Source organism: Drosophila willistoni, chromosome 3R (assembly GCF_018902025.1).
Source record: "Drosophila willistoni isolate 14030-0811.24 chromosome 3R, UCI_dwil_1.1, whole genome shotgun sequence".
Lineage (NCBI taxonomy): Eukaryota > Metazoa > Arthropoda > Insecta > Diptera > Drosophilidae > Drosophila > Drosophila willistoni.
In genome coordinates, this window is record NC_061086.1 from 20,528,763 (window position 1) to 20,555,828 (window position 27,066).

A 27,066-nucleotide genomic window follows, 5' to 3' on the forward strand; every position below is an offset into this window, starting at 1 on the left:
AAGTGGGCGTGGCAACATATTAAAATATATGTGTTCTGCGCGCATACTAAGCCAATATACATACTAATTTTGGTGACTTTAGCTTTGTTAGTTTTCGAGAAAATCAGTTTTGTTTAATTTTCGGGGGCGGAAATGGGCGTGGCATAATTTTTAAATAGTCAATATCTGCGCGTCTATTAAGCTAACTTACATACCAAATTTAATGTCGGTAGCTGTCATAGTTTTTAAGAAAATCAGAGTTATGTAAATTCCGGGGGCGGAAGGGGGCGTGGCAAAAAGTTGGAACAATTATTTTCTGCGCGCTAACTAAACGAGTATATAAACCAAATTTGATGTTTCTATCTGCTATACTTTTTAAGAAAAACAGTTTTATGTAAATTCTGGGGGCGGAAGGGGGCGTGGCAAAAATTTGAAACAAACTCGATAAGCGTACATACTACACGAGACTGCATACCAAATTTGGTGGCTCTAGCTCTTATAGTCTCCGAGATCTAGGTGTTCATACGGACGGACGGACGGACGGACGGACGGACAGACGGACATGGCTAGATCGACTCAGTTTTTGATCCTGATCAAGAATATATATACTTTGTGGGGTCGGAGATGCTTCCTTCTGCCTGTTACATACATTTTGGCGACTTTAATATACCATTTCACCCTATGGGTGTATGGTATAAAAAGGTTAAAACAACTACTTTTTGTTTTAAGTGAAATACGGTAAGCTTAATACTTTCTTACTTAATATTCCCATTTGATTAAAGCCAATAATAATCCAGCAAATTTGGTTGCTAAAATAGAAAGTAATGTTTTGATCTCAAATCTAAAGTAATAAAGTTAAAAATTTCATCGATAAATGCGTAAAAGGTTATCTTGGCATAGATTTTTATATTTTCTTTAAGATTTTTGGTTTACACACTGATCTATGTCCATGACCTCAGCAATTATTTATTTAAAAATATGATAAACTATACATATATTTTCTCACAAATAAAGATAGATATTTATTTTGTTCCATTTGCAAAACCTCAAATAATTTTTCTTTACTAATGAATAACTACAATTTGTGTCTGACCTACACTCCACTCTCCCTACTTTATCGTAGGTAAGGTTGCAAATAAATGTTTGAACTCGGACTCGGGTTAGGTTGACGACAGGCGGCAGGGTAGACATGATTAATAATTGTCAGAAAATACTGCGCAAAGTGAGAGGGAGAGACAGATGTATATACATATATATAGTCTCTGTATAAACTGTAAACTGTAATTAATGGCAAGCACGACAAAAGAGGGCGAGGGCAACAGTGGCAGAATGGTCCATTTTACTAATCTGCAATCCAAATATTTTATGAGCATACACATACACACACACACACACACACAAAGTGACACACGCTCAGCTTTCTATATTATATACATATATAGAGTATATATTTGTTAAATATTATGAACTGGGCAAAATTCTTCCTCTCATGCTCATCCAGTGGCAATCATATTCAAATTAATATACCCAATGTGTTGTACAGTCATAAATTTTAAGGCCTCAGCAGTAACTGACTTGGCTACTAGAGGCTACTAATGGTGTTGTTGTTGTTGCTCTTGCTGCTGGCACCTTCACCTTGTAAACAAGATAATTATGGCAACAACTATGACAGCGAGCTTCCTGTTCCTGTATATTCTTCATCCTCTTTGCTTGGTGACTCCTCCCCCCTTCAAAAAGTAAATTCATTTCCTGCCAGACAATTTTGACTTGACTGCTGCTGTTGCTGCCCTTTGCACGAAATGTTGACAGTGCTTTGCGATGTGTGAGGAATGAGAAGTAACTTAGCATTGCCTGCTCGCCTGTTTGTGCTTACCTCTGACCCCCCCACAGCCCCTTTCTTGGAGCTCTATCGTTATCTGTGTGTGGTTAATGAGTCTTTTGGGTCTTTGAGCTGGCTAAGTCAGGTGTTGCTTCTATTGACTAAACTTGTTAGCACCATAAACCAGCAAAATAAACAACAACTGAGTCCCTTATCAATTTTATATTTACAAAAAATATTTTTTCTTCAATTTTAGCTGCCATTTTATAAAATTTAAGTGGATAAAATCTGTTATATATATTCGGTTACAATTGCATAAATTTTCCTTGTCATTGACATAATAATCTAGTTATTAGCTTTTCATCGTCTTATCATCAATTTTAACATTCCACAAACATGGGCGTGACAGAATAGGGGGCTGGCAAATGAAAATGAAGGCATTTATCCTATACATATCCATATTTAGACCTTTAAATGAAGAAGTATACTAACATGGTATACTCTGGTTAGATATCCTATTCTAGATATTCGTATTAGATTTAGTCATTTAATGCAGCAATGGACTAAATTAGATTTTTTCCAACTTATTGTCCTATTTATCACGCCCATGCAAAAAACTTTAATCTGTTGAAGAACAAGTTTTTATTATTTGTTGGTGGCAAGACTCATTCATCTGCTCAAATGATCACAAATCATATTCATTTGAGCCTATTATTGGAAAAGTTATTTTGTCTAAGCTTTTGTTATGATAAGAAGAAGGCGTCGCCGTTTTGGATTTACATACAATATGGGGCTTCCATTAATAAATATACCCGCAATAAGAAGGCATGCCGCAAATCTCCATTGGCCCAACAGATATGTATCTTCCTTCTACTTTGGTGAAAGCAACAGAATGGGAGTTAACTTGTTTCCCCTAACCAACTAACCAAAATATTGATGAAGTTATCGACACTTGAGCGTTAAACTTTTTCTTTACTTTTTTTTTTGTTTTTTGTTCGGGATGGGAGTTAACCAAAACAAAAACGCAAACCCCTAAAGCGATGAGTACAACGAGTACGCTTCATGGCACTTATACTATCAGCGACTGCCTGCCTGGGCAGGTCTGGCCGCAGTCGCTCTCCTGTGGAGCATTAGAGCATAACACGTACGCCAAACTTATTGATTTTCGGTTTGGGCCATGCACAGTTTGGCAATTTTTTCTATTTGCGACTTTTTGGGTTAGTTAGCGAATTATGAAAATATTTGCGCTACGAAAATCGGAAGCTGTCATGATGAATCACCCTCTGCCGATACAGTGACTGTGGCTATGGTTTAAGAGAGATTCTAGAAAATCCCTCGTGCGTATACACACGATCGGGACATATTCCCTTAACTCACTCGTCAAAACTGAATATGCTTTAAGGGTAAATAAACATAAAAAAAAGAGTACCGAAAATCCACTAAGTAAAAGGCTTAAAAAGTATCTCGTGATTTGCTTCAAAGAGAAATATTAAACGATTTTGGAGAGAAAAACTTTGCAAGCCAAATCTCCCGATACTTAATTCTATATTTTTCTTTTCTAATCGAATACATAAAGCGATTTAATATTCTTAAATGTTCAAAGTCACCGTACAATATAGATTCTAAAAATTGTTGCAATTTAAGTGCAGCCACCCATCGTTACCATTTCATTTTTTGTGAGTAAAAAGTGTATAAAAAATCGAAAAACAAAATAGTCGTAAAAAACTCTCATAGTTAACGATGGAAACAAAAATAAAACAGCGCATAGTACAGCGTAAAACAAACTTGTGTTTGGGCATAAAAACAAATAAAAAATGGAGCGAGAGTGGAATTGTTTTCCCCCATCGAACAAATCAAAACACACAAAAACCAGAAGTAAACTAAACTGGAGAAAGGACTGGGTGGTTAGGGCAGACAGTTGGCATACAACAGTTGAAACATTTACGTGTTAAAGTTGAAACATTAAACACAGGACAGCCAAAGGGTTAAGACTGTGTGAGTATGCCTTTGTGTTGGTGTGGGTGTGGGTGTGGGTGTAGAGGGAGGTGTGCGTGTGTGCGGGTTTGTGTGTGTCTCGTTTCCATATAAAATGAATTTGATGGATGATGTTACTCAACTTGAGGGAGCATGTGTTTTGAGATTTGCGCCAAGAGCTCTGCAAATGGATAGATGAATGGATGTGTGTGTGCGAGGGAACTGAAAATGGGAAAAGCAAACGAGATGCCAGGCAGGTTTCGGGTCTCTGTCTGAAGCTTGGATTACAGCAAAGCCCAGAACATGTGGTTAAATGAGCTGGAAATTTAAAAAATTAAGATATAAGTAATAGATAAAAGACAATAGCAATGGCAAAAGAATCAAACTAAGAAGAAGTTCAAAAACCCTCTCTCATGGCTGCTCGAAATTCCCAAGCAATTTAGACGAGATCCATCTCTAAGTGCTTGCAACAATCTATACAGGACACGGCTGTCAAGTTTTACACCGTTGCTTTACCCTTGATTTGCTTCTTCTTTTTCTTTTTTTTTTTGGTGCTAAAAAGCATAAAATCAATGCGTCATAAAAATAAAAAGAAAACTCTAACCCAAATGCAAAAGGGCCAAGAAGAAAGCACCATCAGGGCTAGTAGGAAATTGTTTGACTTGCGTATTCTTTTTTATGGCTTTACAATGGCTAAGCACACACACACACACACCACACACATGTGTCTCTTTATGACTTTTTGCCGTTGCAAAAAAAAAACTCACACACTTTAATCAAAGTTCTACTGAAATTTCACACAATTATAGCACAAGTATCCTTAGAGCAAAAAGTCCTGGGAAAAACTAATTTCTGCAATTTCCTGTAAACAATGCAATTTGCCAAGTATATAAGTGTGTGTGTGTGTGTGTTGGAGCAAAAAAAAAACAAAAACAAAAAACTAAATAAATAAAATAACAATAAAGTAAATTACATGGCGAGCAAAAGAAGAATCAGAGCAAAAATCTCACGCTGTGCATAGTATAGGATGGGTAACAGCGAGGAGTGCGAGTGCGAGGTGGATGGGACTGCCTACTCGGAAATAATTAAATAAATGAAGCAGCTGCAGAAACATTGCTGAATTCCGCAGCAGACTTAGGCAGACATAAGCAAACGGACAGACCCATCGACCCACTGTACGACGGTACCCACAGAGACACAGAAACAGATAGACATCATCGAGTTGGAGCAATGAAAATACTAAATTCGGTGATGTCAGTCTACAAATCATGAATACAATTTGAAAAATAAAATGAAGAATAGAACCAGAACAGTCTAAAAATCAAATAAATTCAAATATTATAGATCCCATAAAAAATATATTTTTCATAAGATGAAGATTACTTTTAGATTAGTTTCCAATTCCGATGGAAATTTCGATTTGCTCACAGTCAAATAAAAATAAGAATTGTTAAACATAGTTTCATTAATTCGTTAATCTTTGCATGAAGACTTATAACTGTCACAAGAAAATCAGATTAATCGTTAATATAGTATAAATGTCGACGTCTGAATCAATGTTTCTTTAGTTTGTCTAATAAAACGGATCTGGAAGACGTAACTGGCCTTGAAAACTTAATAGATAATTAAACTCTACTAACCTATTTATTTAATGATCAACCTTTCTGCATATTAGATTAATTTCTAAAATCCTACGATTCTAATTTAGGGTAGTTTCCTTTTAACTCGTGTCACGTTAGCATCTCAAAAATTCAGAGCAATTCCGCCAAGTCGAAGAGCAACATGCTAAAATTTTGCTTTAGGTTGGGAAAAGGTTTTTTCCAAACATTACCGGTACCAGAGTCAGTGGCAGTTGCCACCCAACGTTGCCGTGTAATTTGATTTGATGTTCTATGTTGGTTTTTTCTTTGCCTTTCTACTCCTGTTGCTTTTTCTGCTGCCTATCCCCCGCTGCTCACGCTGCCGTTGCTGCTCCTGCTGCTGCTGCTTGGCACAAATTCTGGGACATTTTGTGTTGCCTAATGAATGACGGTGACAGGAGCCCCCTACCAGGCAGGAGCAGAGTGTAGGAGGAGCAGTTGAGGCAACGTAGTGACTGAGTATGACAGGAATGGTGATAGTGCTGGAGGCATTGCCGCATAACTGCCATAATGATGATGATAATGTTGATGATTTTAAAACGCGCGTGTTTCTCAAGCAATTGCTGTCATTTCGTAGTCATTTTGTGGCCCTGCGCGCATTTAGGCTTAAAGTTGTCAGTAAGAAGTAAAAGATGGAAAAAGGATTCCAAATGAAAAGGAAAGAGTGCCGGATTAACCTCTGTGGCGTTTTTGTAATTGAGGGGGGCCTTAAATTGCTCAATTTGTGTGTTTTTACAATTGTCAGATTAATTCCTATATTAAGGCAATTAAAATGCATATGGAGTAAGTTTTCTAAATTACTCTTGTTGGTCCCTTCTCCTTGGAAAGGCTTGAAAACTACCTTTTAGTCATTGATCCGGTCCTTTTCTTAAATTTCTCCAACACACCAATAGCCGACTGTCAGCAGAATCATTGCCAACGATATCTTTAGCTGCTATTTGCATAAAAATTATTCAATTAATTGAAAATATTAAACATTGAAAAATACAAAACAAATGAAGTAAGTAAGTCGTCTCGCCGACTTTGGTATACCATACACCAGTAAAGCAAATATTTCAAGCATTTTCACATGCTTCTTACAAGCATATCTTAGTATCTCGCTCACTCAATCATACGAGCTCCCTAGCGCCCCCACCAGCCAACGGCCAACTCCAGCCTTATGGAAAAACGTTTATATGCATAACTCGACTGTTTTTTATCCGATTTTGATCAAATTTGGTATTTTGATAGATATTAGTATTAAATTTAAGTGTGCCAAATTTGATTGCATGAGGTAAAAAAATACGCGAGATAATCAAGTTTTTCAAATTACGGGGGCGGAAAAGGGCGTGGCAAAATTTTTATACATACAAAATGTGTGCATTTACTAAGCAAATATACATACCAAATATGGTGTCTCTAGCTGGATCAGTTTTTGAGATAAACGTTTTTTTTAAATTGCGGGGGCGGAAAGGGGCGTGGCAAAAATTTGAAATAAACTTGATCACTCTACATACTACACGAGTCTACATAAAAAATTTGGTGGCTCTAGCTCTTATAGTCTCCGAGATCTAGGTGTTCATACGGACAGACGGACAGACGGACGGACGGACGGACAGACGGACATGGCTAGATCGACTCGGTTGTTGATCCTGATCAAGAATATATATACTTTGTGGGGTCGGAGATGCTTCCTTCTGCCTGTTACATACATTTTGGCGACTTTAATATACCATTTCACCCTATGGGTGTATGGTATAAAAATTTCACATCAAATTTCATTGACTTTATTTAATTTTATTTATTGGAAATTTTAATTGAGTCACACAACAGGCATAACGAACATGTGGATGTGTCCGGCAAAACAAGTTATAAACATTAAATAAATTTATTAAAACCAAATAAAACTACAACAATAGCAACATCAACAACAAGTGCTAAGCTCTTTCCCGTTTTGCACTTGAACAAATGCAAACAAATAATAAAATAGTTATAAATGCACTTTATACAAATAGTTTTACATGCCAACAACAAATCTGCACAGCCACGCCCCCCGCAAAGCGCTCACTCTACACAAAACCCGGAAAATAAACAAATAAAATATAAAAATCATGCAGCCAGAAACAACAAAGAATCCAACAACATTGAAACAATGACAGCCAAATGCATAAAAAGTTATAAAACAACGTGTAAAAAAAACCATAACCAATACCGTATAGGTAAAACCGAGGTCATTGGCGGCAGGGAGATGGCCGGGAGTTGCCTGTCAGCAGGAAGAAATGAAATTGTTAGCCAGGGAATCAAAAACCAAACTGAACTGAACCGAACCGAACCGAATCGTTGTAGTAGATACATTTCAGGGTGCGGACGACATGCGGTTCCCACAACCATGAGGAAAGGCAACATGGGAACTATGTAAAGAAGCTAGTGCGATGAAGGCGATAGAATAAAGGAACAGGTATGATTGTGGGGTGGTGTAAGGGGTGAAACTATGCAGCGAAAGCGTGACTGACTTGTGAGGTAAGTGATTCTGACGGGTTTCCCAATTTGAGTGGCTCAAACCACAATTTCAGTCGTTGAGGTTCTTAGACATACATATGTACATACGTGAGGTCGCATGTGTATACATAGGATATGGCCAAAATAATTATAAATAATCATAATTATAATTAAAAAATAAATATAAATGTAAACTTTTTTTAATTTCCAATCAATTTAACTTAAAAATCACTAATTAAATTATAAACCAATCAATTCAGTAAATACAATAAATAAAATGCAGCAAACTAAAACTTTTTAGTCTTTGTTCAAACAATTGCAAAACTGTGACAAAGATATGAAGCACTTGGTAGCGGGGGGAAAGTTTTAATTTATGTTGCAATTTTTTTCAAACTTTTATCTTCTTGGTTTGAGGTATTTTAAAAAGGTTTTGCTTGTTTAATTAATTCGCTGGATTAAGCAAGATTATTTCATTTGATTAGATTAGAGATAATTTATTTACACAAATAAAATGGAGTAGGAAAATTAGCGAAAAGGTGGGTGTCTTTAAAGGAATAATTACTAGAAGAGTTTTGTGATTTTTAAATACTTTTTGAACATATTAAGAAGTTTAATTGACTAAAAGAAAAAAAATACGAATTGATTAGCAGATGAATTCAGCAATTTGTAATGATCAAGAACTCTTACTACATGTATGTATAAGGTATACTAATACTAATAAGGCGACTCATGGTATTGTATGCAGTGAAAACTCTCTTGAACGGATACTCTCAGCAATATGTATTCGTTCAAGAAATGTACAACGGAGTTAAAATAAATAATCACATAGAAATTTCCGCTCAATAGAGGTGTCCGTTAAAGAATAGGATTATAAGTAAAAATCTACTTACCTTACCATGGGCAATGTGTCGGGCAAAGAAAAAAAGAGGCGTTTAAGCCATTTGTAACTGTAGATCTGTTTCTCTTTCATTTCATTTTTTGTCTATGTCTTCATTTTTAAACTTGCTCACACACGTACATAGCAAGGTAACATACGCACTCATATGAACACGTGTATGTATACATGCATATGTATGCATGTATTTGGGTTGAGACTGCGGTGGACGCATAAACTTTTTGCAACTTGTCTGGCCCACATAATTAATTTTTATAAAGCTTAATAGTTAATATTAAAATAGCATACACTTTTTATCCATCTTATTGGTTTATTAATGAATTATTAACAATTAATTAATAAATTCTTATGAGGAAAAGAGACATGCCGGCAAAAAAAAAACTAAATTGACAGCGTTGCCAGTAATTTGGAACTAAAGCTGATGAAATTCGTGAGCGCTGACAAAACGGCTACGTGAGCATCACTTGCTGTTGGCGGTTATTTTTCAACACTTTTAATCTCTAAATATAAATTTTTTAATAAACATTGGCAAGATCTGTCTAAAGAACGACCTCCTTAATAAATCCTATCAAATTTCTTCAATTTTTTCTTTTATTTTATAATTTTTTCTTTTATATATAACCAACTTAACTTGAAATTTCACTCGACCTTAATGCTTTTTTGTCCTGTGTTAGGTTAAAATTGTTTTAACTATCTAGTTTAAAGACAATCTTGCATGTCAATGGTTTATTTAAATTTATATAAATGTATATTCAAATTAAAGAAATTATATTACAATTTTTTACAACGAAACTTCAGTGCGCGTTTTCATTAAAATCAGAAAAAAATGACTGCATTTCTATCACGTGTTTTTTCAAATTCTCCTTCTAAAAACAATCAATTGTTTATTACTTTGAACCTAATATTATAATCGCTAACAAAAGAAGAAAATTTAAGGCATTTCTCTCAGTTCAGGTTTAAGTTTTTATAAAGTTCTTCAAATACAATTTCGTCTTTATGAAAAGGTGGCAATGACCCTGTCCCAAAGTTGTTTAACAATAAGAGTTATTTCGTCCTGTCCAGCCAGAAATCCACTTTAGTGACGAGTACTACTTAGCTATAATTTTATAAGTTTGTTATTCGTTCGCTGGTTGTTCTTGTAGTCATTAGCCACATTTGTCAGCAAATTAAGTTGAGTTTATGACAAAAGTACCACCATTCCACCATCGGATTCCCCCCATTCTGCCTCTCAGGACAATCGAATTTGTCTCCATTTGTGTCCTTGTCACTGCTGTCGTTGCTTTTCGTTTTTCTCTTGCCTTGGGTTTTCTTTTATTATTATCAATATCACATGTTTGGTTTATCTATATATACTTAGTATCGTCTCTTTCTATACCATGTGGAGCAATTAATTTGCTTTTGAGATTCGGGTTCTTTCGTTTTTTGTATTATTTGCTTTGTTTTAAGTGTCTTTCCTTGTCGGTATCTATTTGGCTTTGATTTTATGACAGCGACAGAAACGGAGACAGCTTGAGACAAATAAAAGATATCTATATCTATAGATATTTGAAGTAAGTGTTAGTACTTGCGGTCGCTTGAACTTTACGACAAAATAATGTCACCTCATTAAAAGCGAAATAGAAAGGACGACAGGGCCCAAAAAGGAATGGTATGGAGCGGATGGTTCTGGTATCCCTGTAGCAGTTTTGTGGTAAACAAGACGAGACAGAACATCATCCTTGATTATCAGAGATTTATCATTGCATTTGTAAATGAGCAAAAGCGCTGTTAATGACGAATAAAATTCCACCAAAAATTGTTCATGCAAAATGCTGAATTTCTACACTGAAAAAATGTTTTGGCTATCCTATATCATGTGTAGGAAAATCTTTAGTGCCATCTGTAGAAATAGATCTACTTAAAACACTTTTCCACCTGTCCTCCACCCTATTCGAAAGTGGAAGGGCCATCCTATTTTTACTTTGCTTTCATTCATTTTCAAGATTTGCTTTTGCTTTTCTTATTAATATTGCCTTTTGCCAGTTAACCCCAATAACAAGTATTTTTCAAAGACGCTTGCAATTGCAATCATTTTGATGAATTTTCATCGCCCACTAGGTAAACAATATGAATCAACTCCTTTTCCTCTTTTAACCCCAAAACGTACGGATGAAAAACAAACAAACAAACGAACAAACAAACGGAAAATGAGACACAGAGACACATCTTGAAACAAGGCGACATTTCCTGTTTCCGTTTGCAATAATAAGAACTGTTCTGTGTTTTTGTATGGTTGTGTTTGTGTGCGTTGACATGCGTGTGTGTTCCGAAAAAAAAAAAACAAATACAAATGTACTATAAGAAAAATATGTCAACTGTCACCGATTTGTATAGTGTTGTTGGTCGCACAATTTTTATCTGGCAAACTCCAAGGCAATATGGGGAAAATGAAAATCGATGAAAAGCTTTTGCTCTTTGCATTGTTTGTATTTATTTCCCAGAGAAAACTCTGCGGTACATGTGGAAAATGAAAAGTAAACAAATTTTCTAATGGCACAAAAAGAAAGTGAAATTGCTAGTTATTGGAGCAGCAAAAAGTTTTTAAAGAGCAATAATCATGACGATGATAATGATCACAATGATTTAAAGTGTTTAACTAAGTTGATAGCAGACAAAACGATTTTGTATCAGGAAATGGTAATGGAGTTTAACAAATGTAGCTCATTTAAAGGTTCATTTATTTAGTCCAAAAATGGCAGCGATAATTCGATGCTAATTTAAACAATTTCTAATTACAATTTGGATAAATTTTATGTTATTGCCAAAACAACAATATACAAATGCCAAATGTTTTTGGCTCTGCGTTGCTCTTTCAATTTTCCCATTTTCTTTCTTGTGCTGTTTTTGTAAACCAAAGCTCACAATCGAGTGGCTTCCGTTTGGTTGAGAACTCTTCAGACAGCTAGGACTCTAGGATGTTGGGTTTTTTGCAACCTAAATCAAGTTCCTGCCTACTTACTTTTCGTGTTGTTTTGCCACTCATTACATAAGAATCCACACTTCAACACAAGCACATGCACACACTCAGTCATGGGTGGGTAGCAAAGAGGGGGTCAGGACCAGGATCAAAAAAAGGAAAGGTAAAAGTAAAAGTTGTGTAAGTCTAATACTTAATATTTTTAAGCTTCATTAACAACTGGAAACCGAATAAGATTGGATCTGTAATGTTTCATTAGTTAATTTATAATATGTACGCCCTTGAGTTTACCTTTTGATTTTGTATTTTTCAAGCTTTGCCATTTTGGCATTTGCCATTAGCATATTGTTTTGTGTTTTTGTGTATAGCATTTGGTTTATTTCATTTTAATTTTCTTGTTGTTGCAACTCCTTGAAAATGAAATGCTTAAGTTGTGGGTGAAAATATGCCAAGTACTTATGTATGCATAAATCATATAGACAATTAAATGCTTTATTCGTTCAGTTTTATCATACATATATGTATTTAGAAGTACCTATAATACGTTTCATAATACATACATATGTAAATGAAGAAATGTTGAAAGAAATTGCTTGTTTGTCTGGCAGAACGGCCAAAAAGCGTGACAACAACAACAACTAGATATTTACATCTATATCTAAAAGTATAGGTATATAACTCGATTGCTAACCACGAACTTGTTATACACTAAAATAAAAAGAGGAAAAGCGAACAACAGTTTTCATGGCCTACTTTTTGGGGCTTATGTCGGCGAAAAAACATATTTTTTTTCTTTGTTTTGTAAGCCGATCAAGTATATAAATTGAGTTATTTTATGATTTGCCAAGCTGTGGCTATAAGTCATACCCTTACTTACAAAATGAAAGACAAAAAAAAAAAAAATAAGTCGAATACACACTCACACACACACACACTCATGAATTCTGTATACGTTTATATGTATAAATCACATAAATCTTTTTATTTGTCACTTTTATTGGTTTTTATTATTGTACCTTTTTGTGTGACTCAAGCGGCAGGAGAAGGTGGCAAGGACTGGAGACGGTGGCGGCGGTTGACACATGCGTGCCCGATAATGTCGCGAAATGTTTTTCTTTTGCTTTTCCTTAGACAGAAAGACGACGCAGCTGTAAACGGCAAAAAACCCGGTAAAATTCTGTTTAACTAAAGACTTTTGAGATACCCTTTATTTAAGTTTAACACAATCAAACACAACTGGAAAGTAATAACTTAGGAACAACCTTTTCCTGGCTAGCCTATAAGCGTATTGACTCTTCATCTTTTGCATAGGAAATGATTTTTCTGACCACGTCTAAACTATTCAAGAAAAATTGTCTTACGAACTCCCTATCTCAAACTAGGAGAAGAAGGTCACAAGTACCCGTTTATTCACCCTTTGTTACAGGGTAACAGAACAGAGCAGAAAAAGGAAATATAACAATTGCGGTGTGCCCAAGTGTGCATTTGAGTGTTTGAGTGTGGAGAACAGTGTGTGTGTGTGTGTGTGAAGAGACTGGAAGGTACAACTACATTTTCATAAAACGCCAGAAATATTAAATAACCATAAAAAAAAACAGAAATAAATATATATATATGTATGTACCATATATGTAAACGTATTTATGTGTTTTGCCATTTCGTATTTAAGTTTGTATGAAGCGCCACCGAAACAGACACTCATTCCTCTCTATTCGTCTTGCCTTTCTACACTATTTCGATGTTTTGGGGTGTGAGTGTGCGATTCTAATCAGCAGGCCAGGCAACTACTACAATGACAGCAAACAGACAGACCGAGCGACAAATAAACAAACAAACAAAACGCACGAATAGGCAAAAGAGCTTTTCTTCTTCTCTATTTTTGACCTCCGAGAAGGACTCGACTGCGACCCCGACCCAGACCTCGACCCATGGCCATGGCCAGACAGTTTTTCGGTTTGACAAATATTCGCTTGCTTTCCATGTGTGCTCTTTCTTTGGGCCACTGTTGTTCCCTCTTTTTTTTTTTGAATGTATGTAGGATGAATGAAGGGGGTAAAAGGGTATTTTAGACTCATCTGGCGTCATTCGTTTGTTTTTGTTTTTTTTTTTTTTGGCCCCATCGAACCATTTTTAATTTGTGGAAAAACTGTCAAAACTGTTAACGTTGCCAATTGGGTTCGTCGTTTTTTTTTTCTTGTACATTGTTTGCTTTTCGGGCTTTTAATTTGTTCAAGTAGTGAAGGATGGCCAAAATTTAAACAAATTTTGCTGAACTCTTGCTCTTTTCGGGACTTGTGAAATTTGTTTAGTTATTGCTTGTTAAATTACAATTCGATTTGCATGATTTCTAGGATACTTAGGAACGGAAGTTCAATAAGGATTTGTTGTTTCTGTTTAATTTACAGTTTTAAGGAACTTAAAAGAGTGTTTTCCAAAATTTATTTATCATCATCAACATCATCATTAACATCAACTCGAATGTTCAAGATCAAGAATATATAATATATGTGATCAAGAATATATATAGTTTATAAGGTCGGAAAAGCTTCCTTCTGCATGTTATTGGTTGCTTGCTATAATTGAATAGAAATATTTAAAAATGCAAAAATTTAATCAAATACGAAACTGTGAAAAAAAATTAAATGATACAACAAAGGGATGAAAAAATAACAAATAAATTTTGTTGGCAAAAAAAATATAATATTTATAAATTGTTAGTACGGAGAGAAGAGAATTAAGGGTAAGGGAGAAAAACAATTTGCCCTGAAAGGCCTTATACATACGCCATTTTGTATCGATAACTGGCAAATAGTGGAGCCCCTTTTGCCCCCTAAACAAGTATGTAAATGTCCTTGATTCCAACTCAACCCCTCTATCCATGTGTGTGTGTGTGTGTGCGTTTGTAACGGTAACGGCAACGGTGTGAAATGGCGCATATGTAAGCAGAGGCGGCCCCATCTGAATGGATTTATGGGCTTTTACACAGGAATTATAGACGATTGGGGGCTTACGTTTCTTGTTGTTAGCGTTCTTGTCTTCTTGTTGTTGTTGTTGTCTGCCATTTTCGGTGGCTCAAAACCTAATCGACACAACGTATTCAATGGGTTCGCATTCCTTTTCGTATTTCTGTATTTTTTCCATTTTTTCTCCCTTTTTCTGTGCCATTGAAGGCGTTCCTTTGGCCTGAGTTATTTACTGACCGGAATCACCACTTTCAGCGGCCAAATAGATTGTACGCACCCAAAATTTGTAATTGGCCTTTCTGAATCGCATTTTTAGACAGCCATTTGAATTGATTTTTGTTTTTTTCTCTTATTCATTTTCAATGCAACGAAGTAGAAGTAATTTCATTAACAAAATTGAATCAAATGTCTCAGAAATTCTTTGAATTCTTTTGGTTTTTTTAGTATAAACAAATTCAAAAGTGTAGTGGACGACATTCGATTTTCTTAAGGAACATCTTTCATATTAGCAATGAAATTATAATGTATGTAAGTAAAAAACACTTGCAATAGCATACAAACTTTGTCATAGTTGAATTTTGAACCAAAAAGATGGTTTCGTTTTAATTTAGATTACCTTTTGCCAGAACGAACAATGTCCATTATGTCTCTGTTCATACACAAATCAAATTGGAAAAACTTTGCCTTTGCCTCTACCGCACAACGACCGATATTGAAAATTACACCTTAATTAAGTGGCCTGTGTACGCATTTGAAAAGGTTAACCGACTGGTTTGCCCAAAAGCCAATATCCCTTACCGAATTCGGGATTGCTCCATTTGGAGACAAACTACGTCTATCTATTGCAAATTTGCACAAAAAAAGCTGGCAAGGGGGTAAGCATAGTTTCGAAGAGGGAGAGGGGAAGATGGCAAATTGAAATTGGCAACTTTATGGCCAAAACGTATTCATTGGCAATGTGTTAGCCAAACGTGTCAGCCACAACGACAAAATGAATCAGACGGGAAAATATTAGGCGACAAAAAAAGAGCATGAGATTTACAGTAGATACTGCCTCTGATGCATTCTCTTTCAAAAGTTCTTCAGGTGTAAATATAGGTGTGTGTGTGTATGTGTGTGTGTGCGGTGTGTAAAATGATGATGACTGAGGGTAATTGGCTTGTAATTGAAAACTTTTGCGGATAATTAATTGCTAAAAGTTGCCTCACGACATTTATATGGTTTTCAGTGAGGTTTTTCTCGCCATTTTCACTGATTTAATGGTTTCATTTTCATTTCTCTTTTTTCTTCGCATTGTTGTTGTTGCTGTTGCTGCTGTTGCTCGGGGAATACCCCACAGCATTCCCCTTTTTAACTGGCAATTGTAAGTTAATTAGGCGACAGTCTGCAAACTGTTGAAATTGTTTGGAGTTGTGTGTCAGCCGTTTTGGTTTACTGGGTTTCTTAGAACGGATTTCTATTTCTTTAAGTTTGAAATATTTGGTTCACATCTTATTTTTTGTTATCAAGTGGATTTCATGTTATATGTTTTGGTTTTTTACTAGTTGTTGGTGAACAAATTACAAAAAGTATTAATAAATCAAACTTCAACGATTTAGTTGTTTTTTGTTTTCCTGAATATTAACAATTCTGAAACAAAAAATTTGTCTGTTATTCCTACTTCAGAGCTTTAACTAGCTGTGAATTACAAAACAGCTAAGAACTCCCATAATCCATCACAATTTACTTGAAATTGTTCTATTATCAAAGTCAGAAATCTATGTACCAAAATAAAGTTTTTCAATTAATTTTGGTTTTCCTGCCATTAATAGATTTTACAAACTGTTGAATTCGGCAAACGGTATTTCCTTTTTGATTTTATTTATGACGGACCCGTTTTCCCCCCCCTCAACCTAGTCGCTTTATGCTGGTCATGTAGCCATTTTGTTAAAGAGGCCGCAAATTGTTTAACCTCCCACCTAGCCACATGACTTTCAACATTTAACCCGAAATAACGACAGTTGGCATTTAATGACATGTTGCCTGTCGCATGTCGCATGTTTGGTTTGTGTTAAACCCAAAAATAAGTCAAATCGAAATAAATTCAAAATCAATTATGGTCACATATCGAGGACATTTCATCAATGGGTAATTTAATTATTCACAAATAAACCAAAGTTTGTGTGTTCAAAACAATTAAATGGAAAATTATCTACCGACAATCTCTCTAGGACGGTGAAACGACTGAGAAGCTCTATACAAAGGTTGTTATATTATTTATGAAACCCAAACCGCACACACACACTCACCCACACCCACACACACTCATGTGTAAGACCCAGCTAATTCAGGGTAAAAGCCACGCAAAAGTCACTGGGAAAGTTGTAAATGGAAATGCAAAAGCACAAGGATTTGTTGTGGCAAATTTTACTGAGTGAAATTAAAGTTACGGTTTCCTTCTAGATTCGCCATCTTAATCTGATTAGCTGCAATCAGCACTTTTTTGATTTAACTAAAATTAAAATCTGTTCAGAATCCTTGTGTCGTACTATTTTTATATCTTACACGCATAATTATTACCAATTGGATTGAAAGTGAGACAGAATCGTCGAAATAAAGCCATTTAAAAAAGAACAATTGTATTTATTGTCATGGGTTGCAGTTGTGTGTGGAAAAAGCTTTAATTATGCTTCAATTTTTGCACAAATCCTTGTTCAAGGTTAAAAGTAGAAAATAGATTTTCAACCCAATTTAACTAAAGATTGATGGCATAGCTTGTTTCCCTATCTACATAGTATCTTTGTATCTCCCTCTGTATTTCTCTTGTTCTGTGTGTGTCTATCATTGAGTGCATATATCAATGGTTCAGGCATTCGACGAAAAACTAGTTCACATCATTACCATTACATCTAACGGCAGCCAATGCTCCTTCAACGCATTGTACACGACCAGACACCCATTTCCCGGCAAAAGACCAAAAACCCTTAGTACACCAAAGTTAAATGCGTCGATAGTGGAACTGGCGCTAGGTTGGCATTGCCGTTGCCTTTGCCGTTGCCTTTGCCTTTCCTGGTGTTTGAGCTGGTGTGTAAGGACAATTGAAGTGCATACGTGGGGAGGTAAAGGCAGTAGAGTATCGTGAAGCACTCAGTTAAATTGTTCTACCGCCTGGCGGTATGTAGGTGGGAAGAGCAAGTCAGAGAGAGAGCCGCAAAGTGCTTGCCCTGGCAATGCATAGATAACAAACGAGTGCAAGGATAACGAGAACCCAACACCATGGCGGAAATGGTGCGAAAAATGGCGCAACAGAGTGAATCTAACAAAAGACAATGAAATATTGAAACACAATTGGATCTAGCAAAATACGCAACAAAATAAAGAAACCATTGAGCAGACATTGTACTTAAAAACTAGATTTCTAAAACTAAGGGAAAACTACAATTTCGTTGGCGATACTAAAAAGATTTGTTTCGATCACCTAAAAAACTTTTGCTATCAATCTGGAAAATCACGAGTTCAAGACTTTTTGAATAGCTATGCTCTCTTTCTTTCTCTCCCTCTCTCTCTTTATCTCTCTCAAGAAAGAGAGTTGGCTCACAAATTTTTCTTCGCCGATGTTAGTTAAATTGTGCGTCACTGTCAGCGCCAGAGAAATCCTTTTTCCTTTGCCTTAAGGTTGAGTGTGTGTGTGTGTGTTTGTGTTGGTGTGTGTGCATCATCCTCCGTCAATCACGAAATGTTTTTGTAGCCATTGAGTGGGACACGTTTCTAGTGGAAGTTTTCCAGCTGCGCGCCAAACAAAAAAAAACAACAACAAAATTCACCACAAACAAGGCGACACATGACACGTACTCGACTCGACTCTTCGGCTAGAGTCAACTCCACTCAACTGAACTCGACTTGGAGCTTGTCTGGGGCTTTTGTCCTAGACCCTAGAATCGTATCGCCTACCCCACATCCAGCCATTCTTCTCTCGTTTCGGGGATTATTTTTAGTTTCCTTTTTTGGCACTGTTTTAAAGTTTAAAGCTCTTTTGTGGCATATTTGCATATTAAGTGGCATGCGTTGAGCATAAGTAGGTGGGGTCTAAATAGGTTCCAACGTCTATGAATAGGTGTTGCTGTTGTTAGTTTGCTTAGGCTTTATTTTGAGCCATTTCCTGTCTTCTACCTTCTCTACCCCCTCTTATCTAGGCCAAGTTGAAAATGCCAAAAATCAGTGCTGTCAGTAGAGGATTACCTTTCACTCGGTTTCCGTGACTGTATGTGAATGTGTGCGTGGGAGAGTGTGTGGGGGAAGGGGGAGGTTCTCCTGAAGTGGTTAGGGCTTTAAAACGCCAAAATCCAATGAGCTGATAAGTCAAATTAGCATAGACATATATAAATTTGCTGTCTCTTTAAAATAAATTTCCAAGTAAAGGGATACGTAAAATCAAGAGGAACATTAAGCGTTTAATACTCAGTTAACATTTATCACTTGTCAATATATATAGATGTATAATACAAATCTGTTAATCTTTATCCTGTTATATTCCCCTGTTTTATTCCTTACTACTTACTCCCCCCAAGTATTGAATGTCAAGAATTTAAAATGAAAAGAGTGAATTATCTCATGGTTTTGATCGTTTAGCCCCTTATCCATGATTCCACAGTCATGCTGGTGGTCTTAAGTAGGGCCTCCGCTGGTTTCGAACAACCATTAACCACTCCATCCACACAGGCCCTTATAGTGATTCGATAGTATTGCTCCTCTTTTAATTGCGTTAGATAATAATAGTGTTGGGTCCCAGACAATGCAATGCCATTGATCTCCTCTTCGTTTACACATTTCTCCTCCAACTGATGACTGACCGAGGCATGGGGTTCTTTACATAATGGCAATGGCTTCAGCAGCACAACATCATTTTTATTCTTATCCTGAATGGCACGTCCCATTTCATCTTTTTGCCGGCGATATAGTTCAAACCTTTCCAAAGTATTTAATATTGCCTTCGAAGTGTTTGTTGGTAATGGAGTCTGCCCTTTTGGTGGCGTTGACTCTTTTAATGGGGTCTGCTCTTTTGATGGGGTCTGCTCTTTTGATGTAGTCTGAACTATTGATGGGGTTTGAACTATTGCTGGGCTCTGCACTCCTTGTGCATTTTGAGCTGTCTGTACTTTAGCCGGGATCTGCTCTTTAGATGGTTTTTGATCTTTAGGTGGGCTCTGCACTTTTTCTTTGGTCGCATTGTTTGTATTGGCGTCGGACTTCGATTTTTCACTTTTCGTGTCATTTTTTTTACGACTAAAACAAAAAAGTATACATTTAACAACATTTGTATAAGATTTTAAAGTTTTACTTACGAAACATATATCAAATTGGGTAGAGCATCTTCATAGGCAATTTTATCCTTATTGTAGTAGTCCTCATCATCTGGATGGGGACCCGAATTGTAGGGTATCAGAATACTGCATTCACAATCAAAATCGCTGTCGTCAATGGGTCGATAATTAGGATGACTTTTGCCAAGCTCTTCAGTGGTTAAATTGTGTGGCTCATAGGTGACATAATATTTGGATATGTGACCGTTGGGAAATCTAGGTGGCCACCAATGGATGAGCTGCAAATAAACGAAATTAGTTTATAAAAGTAAATGTTATTCATAAATTTAGGTAGAATATTAATGGTAAATAAGAAATTAAAGATATTAAATTAGGAAGGGTATTAAATGGACTCTTTAAAAGGTTTATGATACTGTGTAAGCTTTCATTTAAAACCTCTTTTGATGAAGAATGAAATTGAGTTTTCTTTGCCAGATTTCTAAACTGCAGCAAAGTGAAAATTATGATCTTATGATACCAAAGAATCTGTCTTTGGCAGATACTCTTATAGTTCCTAAGATCACTCAACTTACAATTTGATTGCTCTTTTCAGAAGTACCATAGATTCGTGTGACTTGACTTGGTTTGCTCGGCAGAGTATAGAAGTATTGTATCTTCGAATAGGCATCGACTTGGTAATGATAATCAGTGCGGGTAAGAGTCTTTGCAAAATAGGCATATTGTGTATAAGGTTTTAAGTTCGATATAACATGACGACGGTTTAAACCAACTGAGAGATCCATTAGCCAACTAAAACAGAAGAAAATTGTATAACAAATCCAAATGCAAAGTATGTATACAAAAAGTTGACTCACTCATCGTGGCCGCAACCATGACGACCATCGTACATCGTTATATTGCGTTCAGGTGCCTCCATGTAGTAATAGGAGTAACCTATTAAAATATCCATACTATCCCAATTCATATAGTTGACCGTAATGCATGCCGCTGTGGCGTTCACATCCTCGACTGTTGCATTTAGTGTCTGCACAGCATCGCCACAAATTGCTCGCTCACCATTTGAATTGGGTGAGATATCTGCTATGGATAGTTTTTGTATACTTTTCAGTGACGATTCTAACTGAAATAATTTGTCGGTGCACAAACGAGGATTGAGGTGAAAGAACATGGAACCATGCAATATGGCCACCTGACGATTGGTTGGCCAAATGTGCTCCAAATGATGATTATCCACCACATATAGGGCGTATCTGACAAAGAGATAGAAAAATACATATATTTAAAGAAAAACACATATGTACATCGGTATTTGTTGTTTGCCTTACTTATTTTCGATCAACTCATTGCCACAAATGGTATCTAGATTTTTAAGAAAAGTCAATGATACAAGCTGGGCTGAATGCACAACTTTTAGATAGCCTGTTATTTCCTTGACATTGATCAAAGCTTTCTCCAAATCGTTGACAATTTTCTCTGCGAAATATTTAAGATGCCTGCAATTAACTAACTGTTATATTTACAATTAATTTTCTATTGTCTCACCTTTAATGTCCACTAGCTCGATGATCAATGAACCATTTATGTTCACACAATCCTCCAGCAGATTAAGATCTTTCCTTGTCCTCACATGGAAAACACCTTGACATCGCAATTGACAGTGAATGGTGCCATTGGCATCTCGCACTTCAATTTGATTATCTGGACATTTATCCACACACCGATAGCCACTAGTTAGGGGAATCAGACCCAATTGACGGCATTCCCGATAGGTGATACATTGTCTTTGGTTTAGCTCATATTTGGCCAGGCAGCGATCCACACATGTTCCGCCGCGTTCAAATGTGGCACATAGAGTGCAATTCTGGGCAGAGCATCCAGTCACACAGCTACTTTGACAGCAATTTCCTGCCAAGTCACAACCGTTAAGGCCACACTCTGGACCACAATCGGCCAGCCTGGGAGGCTTTGGACGTACTTGAATTGCATGGAGATTCCAGCAGAATAATGTGGAATTCGTATTAAATTCAAAGTCATCGATGAGACCACCGCAAACTGGACAATGACCCGGCGATTTATTGTACTGGAAAAACAGCAATATTTAAGAAAATTCTTTTCAATCTTTCACTGTGATTAATTCTCACCTTGAGGGAAAAATGCTGTTGTGTACCATTGCCCAATAGATACATCCAGTCTATAGTTTGCACAAAGCACAGCATGGGATTGCTTTCGATGCGTATGAAACCATTTTGAATGCGCAATAGTTGAACCAAGCCTAGTTCCCTCAAGTTACGATTTTCATAGACAATCAGACTATACTGATCGAATGCCAAGTTCTGACCGCGTATCAAACGCAATTGAGGAAATATGGACTCCAGTGTAAGTAAACTATGGCAACGATATACCATCAAATAGTCAGTGATTTCAGTCACCTCGCTTTTCAATTCGTTCGATGTTATATTGGACGGCAACTCTACAAAGGCAATGCTTACATGTCCCACCACATGTGTGCAGCTCTGCAACTTTCGGAAGTCATCAAAGTGCCTGACATCTATGGATGTGCATATTCTTTCTGATCTGACCAAAACTGGATAGATGAAAATAAAAAAGAAGAGATGCCACCACCACATTGCTCTGGCTATTGCTGCCACCTGACACTTTCAATTGAGAGCACTTAACCCCCAAATGGGTGGGGTTTGGGGTAGGGTTCGATGCTGGTGCTGCTACTTGGAAGGGGGTGGGGGCAATTAGAGCCCGCTTGAATGTCAATGTCGATATATATATTTTATATCAGTGATGTCTGGGTATTGTCCACCCTTCTTTTAGCTGGATGATGGTTATTTTTATACTCTCACTTGCTTCCTATATCTCTTTATTTCCAGATAAATGCGTTCTGTTGCCCACAACGTTTCGATTTCAACTGATTTGCCCGGCGGCATCAGAGCGCCAGCGCCAGCGCCTCTCCACAATTTCGATCGATCTCTTTCAATTAGCTCCACCAAGCAGAAGTCTACGAAAAGTGTTTTTTTTTTTTGTTTTGCTTTTGTTTTTGTTTTTTTAGATTTTTATTGCTGTTGTTGGTGTTGTTTTTTTGTATCGTTTCCATTTCGTTTTGTTTATTTTGTTTTGTTTCTTTTTCGCATTTTGGTTAGCAGCTTCTTCGTTCTAAAAATTGAAAATCTTTACACCAGCTGCAAAATGTTTATAGTCTTAAAAATGATAGTAGGAAAATTAGAATTGTTTTTAAAAACAAGAACAAGAATCTATGTACCTATATTTAAAAAGTAAACTGCATACGCTAGGACAAGTCTGTGATCATTCTTAAAATTAAATTGCCCTTTATCTTTTAATAATACCCTTTGATTATTCGATAATAAAGTTTTTTCCACGTGTGAAGCTTAAAAAGGGACCCCCGCTGACCCCCATCTGTTAGATTGCTCCGATTGGCTCCGCCACTGGACAATTTTGGATTCCTTTTTATACGTTTTCGAGATCGTTTCAGACAACAGATTGCCCTTATTCTGTTTACTACGGTTTCCCTTCTCCTTTTTCTTTTGTTTTTGACTCGCAGATTTGCAGCCGGTAAGTCCAAAGAAGAAGTAGACGAAAACACACTTGTTGCGACCTTGCTGCTGCTGTTCTCGAACCGGTTCGGTTGCACTCAGTTTCTGAACCTTATTAATGCCCTTACATAAAACAGGAAGAGCATAGCCGACCAAGTGAGAAGCTCTGCATAGCTTAACAAAATTAAAGGTAGTCAATGGTTGCCTTATCAGACTTGACAAACATTTCTATAATTTGGGATACAAAATGTTTGATTAAAGCATAAAAAAAGAAATCAAATTTATTATAATTAATAAGTAGATATAGTGTTAATGTGAAAAATTCTAAGTTCGCTAGAAGAAATTATGAATTAATTTTCTAAGAAAGACTCATTGAACCCGATCCTATGGTCAGTGTTTTTTCTGTTGAGAATAAAAATGCGGAGCTATGCTGAAAATTAAATTGCAGTCTCTGAGCATTTCAATTAAGGCAAAAGCAAATGGAAAACAACAACAAAATTGCAATCTGAACCATGACCCTGTGCGATTCCGAAAAAAGCAGATGCAAAATGTAAAAAAGTAATTTTACTGAAAGCAAAAGTAACTTTTCCTATCCCAACTTTTATATACCCTTTAAATTAATTGTGCTGGGTTACTCCAACTATTAATCTTGATGTGTTGATCAAGAATATACGTACCTAAATACATACCTTGTATGGTCGAAAATTCTTCCTTTTATGCCGTCCAAACCAAGTTTATATACCACTTTTTGTAAGGGTATAAATATTCAATTAATATCACATTTTAACTTGCAAATAATAGCAATATGAAAGGATAAAAAATAATACTTTTTTTGTCAAGATTCATACACTGTGAGAAAATAAGGGAACAAATGATTTAGATTATCTTAGAATTCGCTTAATTTCCATCGAAAATCTCTAACAAAAGCTTTTGTGGCAATCGTTTAGCAGTGAATTATGGAAATCCTTCGATATAAATCTATATTTCGAGTGTAAAGAAATAAAGCTGGATAAATAAAATTTTAGTTAACAAAAAATATGCACAAAAACTGCATACGGATACACACACACACACACACTCGCAGAAGCGACAGGCGCTTATCTTTTTTGTCACTCTGAATCAATTTTCATAGTAATTTTATTTGACGAGTTAAGAGAAGAAAAAATTTAATGCACCATATTTTCCGGCGGCACGTCAAACTATGGCACTGAGCAGCAAGCGAGCAAGCAATTATTGAATATGCCAGTAGGGTGGATGGCTAAGAAGGCTGGCAGGCAGGCCATAATCCACTAGGGAGTTCGACAAAAGGGACACCATCACCATCACTATCACCAAACTCCAAGACCAAGACCAACCATTGCCATCACAAGGAAGGCGGCAAACACGTAACGCCATTTTGCGGCGCGTGATAGGAATCTATATACACATTTGCATACAAGAAGAGGCCAGCAAGCTGGAAGGCTGGCTGGCTGGCAGGCAGACTCGATTTGGCAAGGTGACTCCCATCCGAAGTCTAACCGAAACGTGTGCATATGCCTACACAAAGGACTTGAGTATAGGAAACGCCATGTCCCACGCACGTCGTTGCATTTAAGTGCCAAATTAGAAGCGATGGATGGGTTAGTTTGCCATCAGTTCCTTACCATAGCAGTCATACATATATCCATCTATCTAACTATCTATCCATGCAACCCCTATACATATATGTGCTCAAGTTATAAATCAGCTAAGTCGTGGCGGAAATTTATGGCCTGCCAATTGAATGATCAAATGGCCCATGGCCATCATCATGACTTGACAGTGTAGAAAATTAATTAATTTTCTAGTTCAAATCTAAAGAAAAATGCATTCTCAGTAAATCAAGAGAGATGAGCAATCCATTGCAGATGCCTTTAGTATCGCACATATTCCGTTGACTGCTGTCCGAACAACTTGCACTTCAGTCAGTCATTTCAGACTCATCTTAAATTTGAGTGATGTGGCAGACAGATATTAGCTAAGGGCAAAGCTCAGTAAACCTTTTATGATAAACACACATACATATGTATATAACTACTTACCAACTACTTACCAAAGTTTACATGCAGTTACCTCTTTTCCATTGACAATGGAATTGTGTTATTTAAAAAATACATTCAATTTATAAATAAAAGCCAATCGCATAAACTACAAATGGACAAACTAAGTATTTAGTCATTTCGTTTGCAAAAAGGAAGTTCATTAAATAAAGGTGATAATGATACTTAAAAGTCAAATTGAAAGCAATACTAATAAATAGTCTCTACAGTGTCAAATACTAATACAATTGAAGGATACTTAAGCAAATGAATTCCTTAATAATTTGATATTCTTCAAAAAGAATGTCAATAAAAGTAAGTTAAAGCAACATTTAGTGCAGTAGATCAAGTGGAAGAGTAAATCAAGTAAATGTAAATAAGTTAAATTCAGGTAAATTTGAAACAAGTATCTCTGATAAAACCAAACAGACAAATGGAAGAGTGGACCTCCGCTAAAGTGCAATTCAACAGATGCAAATTTCAGAATTCATTCATCTGAACTAGAAAAGGCATCATTAGACTGCATGTAATTATTAATCCACACAAGGGAGTGAAAGCGGCTGCATTCAGGGTAACTCCTTCATTCAACTGCTGCTACGGAAACTGTTGGACTGAGCAAAGTGCGGAAACAACTCTTTCCAGCAACTACAATCTCTGTCTAGTTCATGGAGTGAAACTGCTGCACTGTCCTTATGTAATGACAGACAGTTTAAGTACAATTCCCTATACTAGCCAATCGAGCCCAGTGGCGATTCTTGCAATGTGAAATGTTAACTATGTAGTCGGAGAATTAATGGATATGAATATAAAAAACTTTTAAGTTCTTTAAAGACTCACGCATTCACCTTTGATCTAGCCTCTATTTAAGGAAACATATGACGAATTCATAGCAAATGCTGATCTGTTATAAGAGCTATTGAATGTCAGTTCTTGTTATCTTTATCTGGGTTATTTTGTTCTATTGTCAAGCAGCCATGTCAAAACCCATTGCATATTTTACAGCTGCTCATATAATACCCGAGTCATGAAGGAAAAGATGCACACACACACACACACAGGGCCAGGCTGCATATGGCGCATATATTATGCCATTTGCATTACGCATTCGCCCTGTCATCACTGAGCTGCAATGTAAAGAATAGAAAAAGACTCTAAAATCATGAAGTTTATGCAAAAGGTGCAATAGCTGCAGTCCTGCCCGTACATCTACACATATATGTATGTATATATTCTTATTCCAATATATAAATTGTGCTGATATAACCAACTATCTACAAACCTTCTCTTGCCTGTGAGTCTACTCCTTTTATGCAATGCAAATTGTTGAAGTAAAAAAAAAAATACGATGAGAATATATATACATACATATATATATATATATCTTGGTTCACCTTTTGTTGCTTAAGCATATAATTTATGTTGAACAATTTGCATATGCATGTGGG

General features: G+C 36.3%; 1 protein-coding gene across 1 annotated transcript; it reads right to left on the bottom strand.

Annotated features, from left to right (window-relative positions):
* Positions 1 to 19,105: 19,105 nt before the first annotated feature.
* LOC6647336 (insulin-like growth factor 1 receptor) lies at positions 19,106 to 22,986 on the bottom strand. The gene is made up of 7 exons (XM_023178466.2): positions 22,146 to 22,986; positions 21,547 to 22,084; positions 21,330 to 21,477; positions 20,859 to 21,254; positions 20,577 to 20,793; positions 20,026 to 20,282; positions 19,106 to 19,966 (listed from the first exon to the last, which is right to left on the bottom strand). The coding sequence occupies exons 1-7, from the start codon at positions 22,629 to 22,631 to the stop codon at positions 19,309 to 19,311; spliced, it is 2,700 nt and encodes an 899-aa protein (XP_023034234.1). The 5' UTR covers positions 22,632 to 22,986; the 3' UTR covers positions 19,106 to 19,308.
* Between the last annotated feature and the right edge of the window lie 4,080 nt (positions 22,987 to 27,066).

Bases quoted from the DNA above. Each gene is read 5' to 3' on its own strand.
- LOC6647336 (XM_023178466.2), bottom strand. From the start codon at position 22,631: ATGTGGTGGTGGCATCTCTTCTTTTTTATTTTCATCTATCCAGTTTTG. The intron at 20,794-20,858 runs GTGAGTCAACTT...CTTCTGTTTTAG, and splicing joins CATGGTTGCGGCCACGATGA to TTGGCTAATGGATCTCTCAG. The intron at 19,967-20,025 runs GTAAGTAAAACT...TTTTTGTTTTAG, and splicing joins CCCAATTTGATATATGTTTC to TCGTAAAAAAAATGACACGA.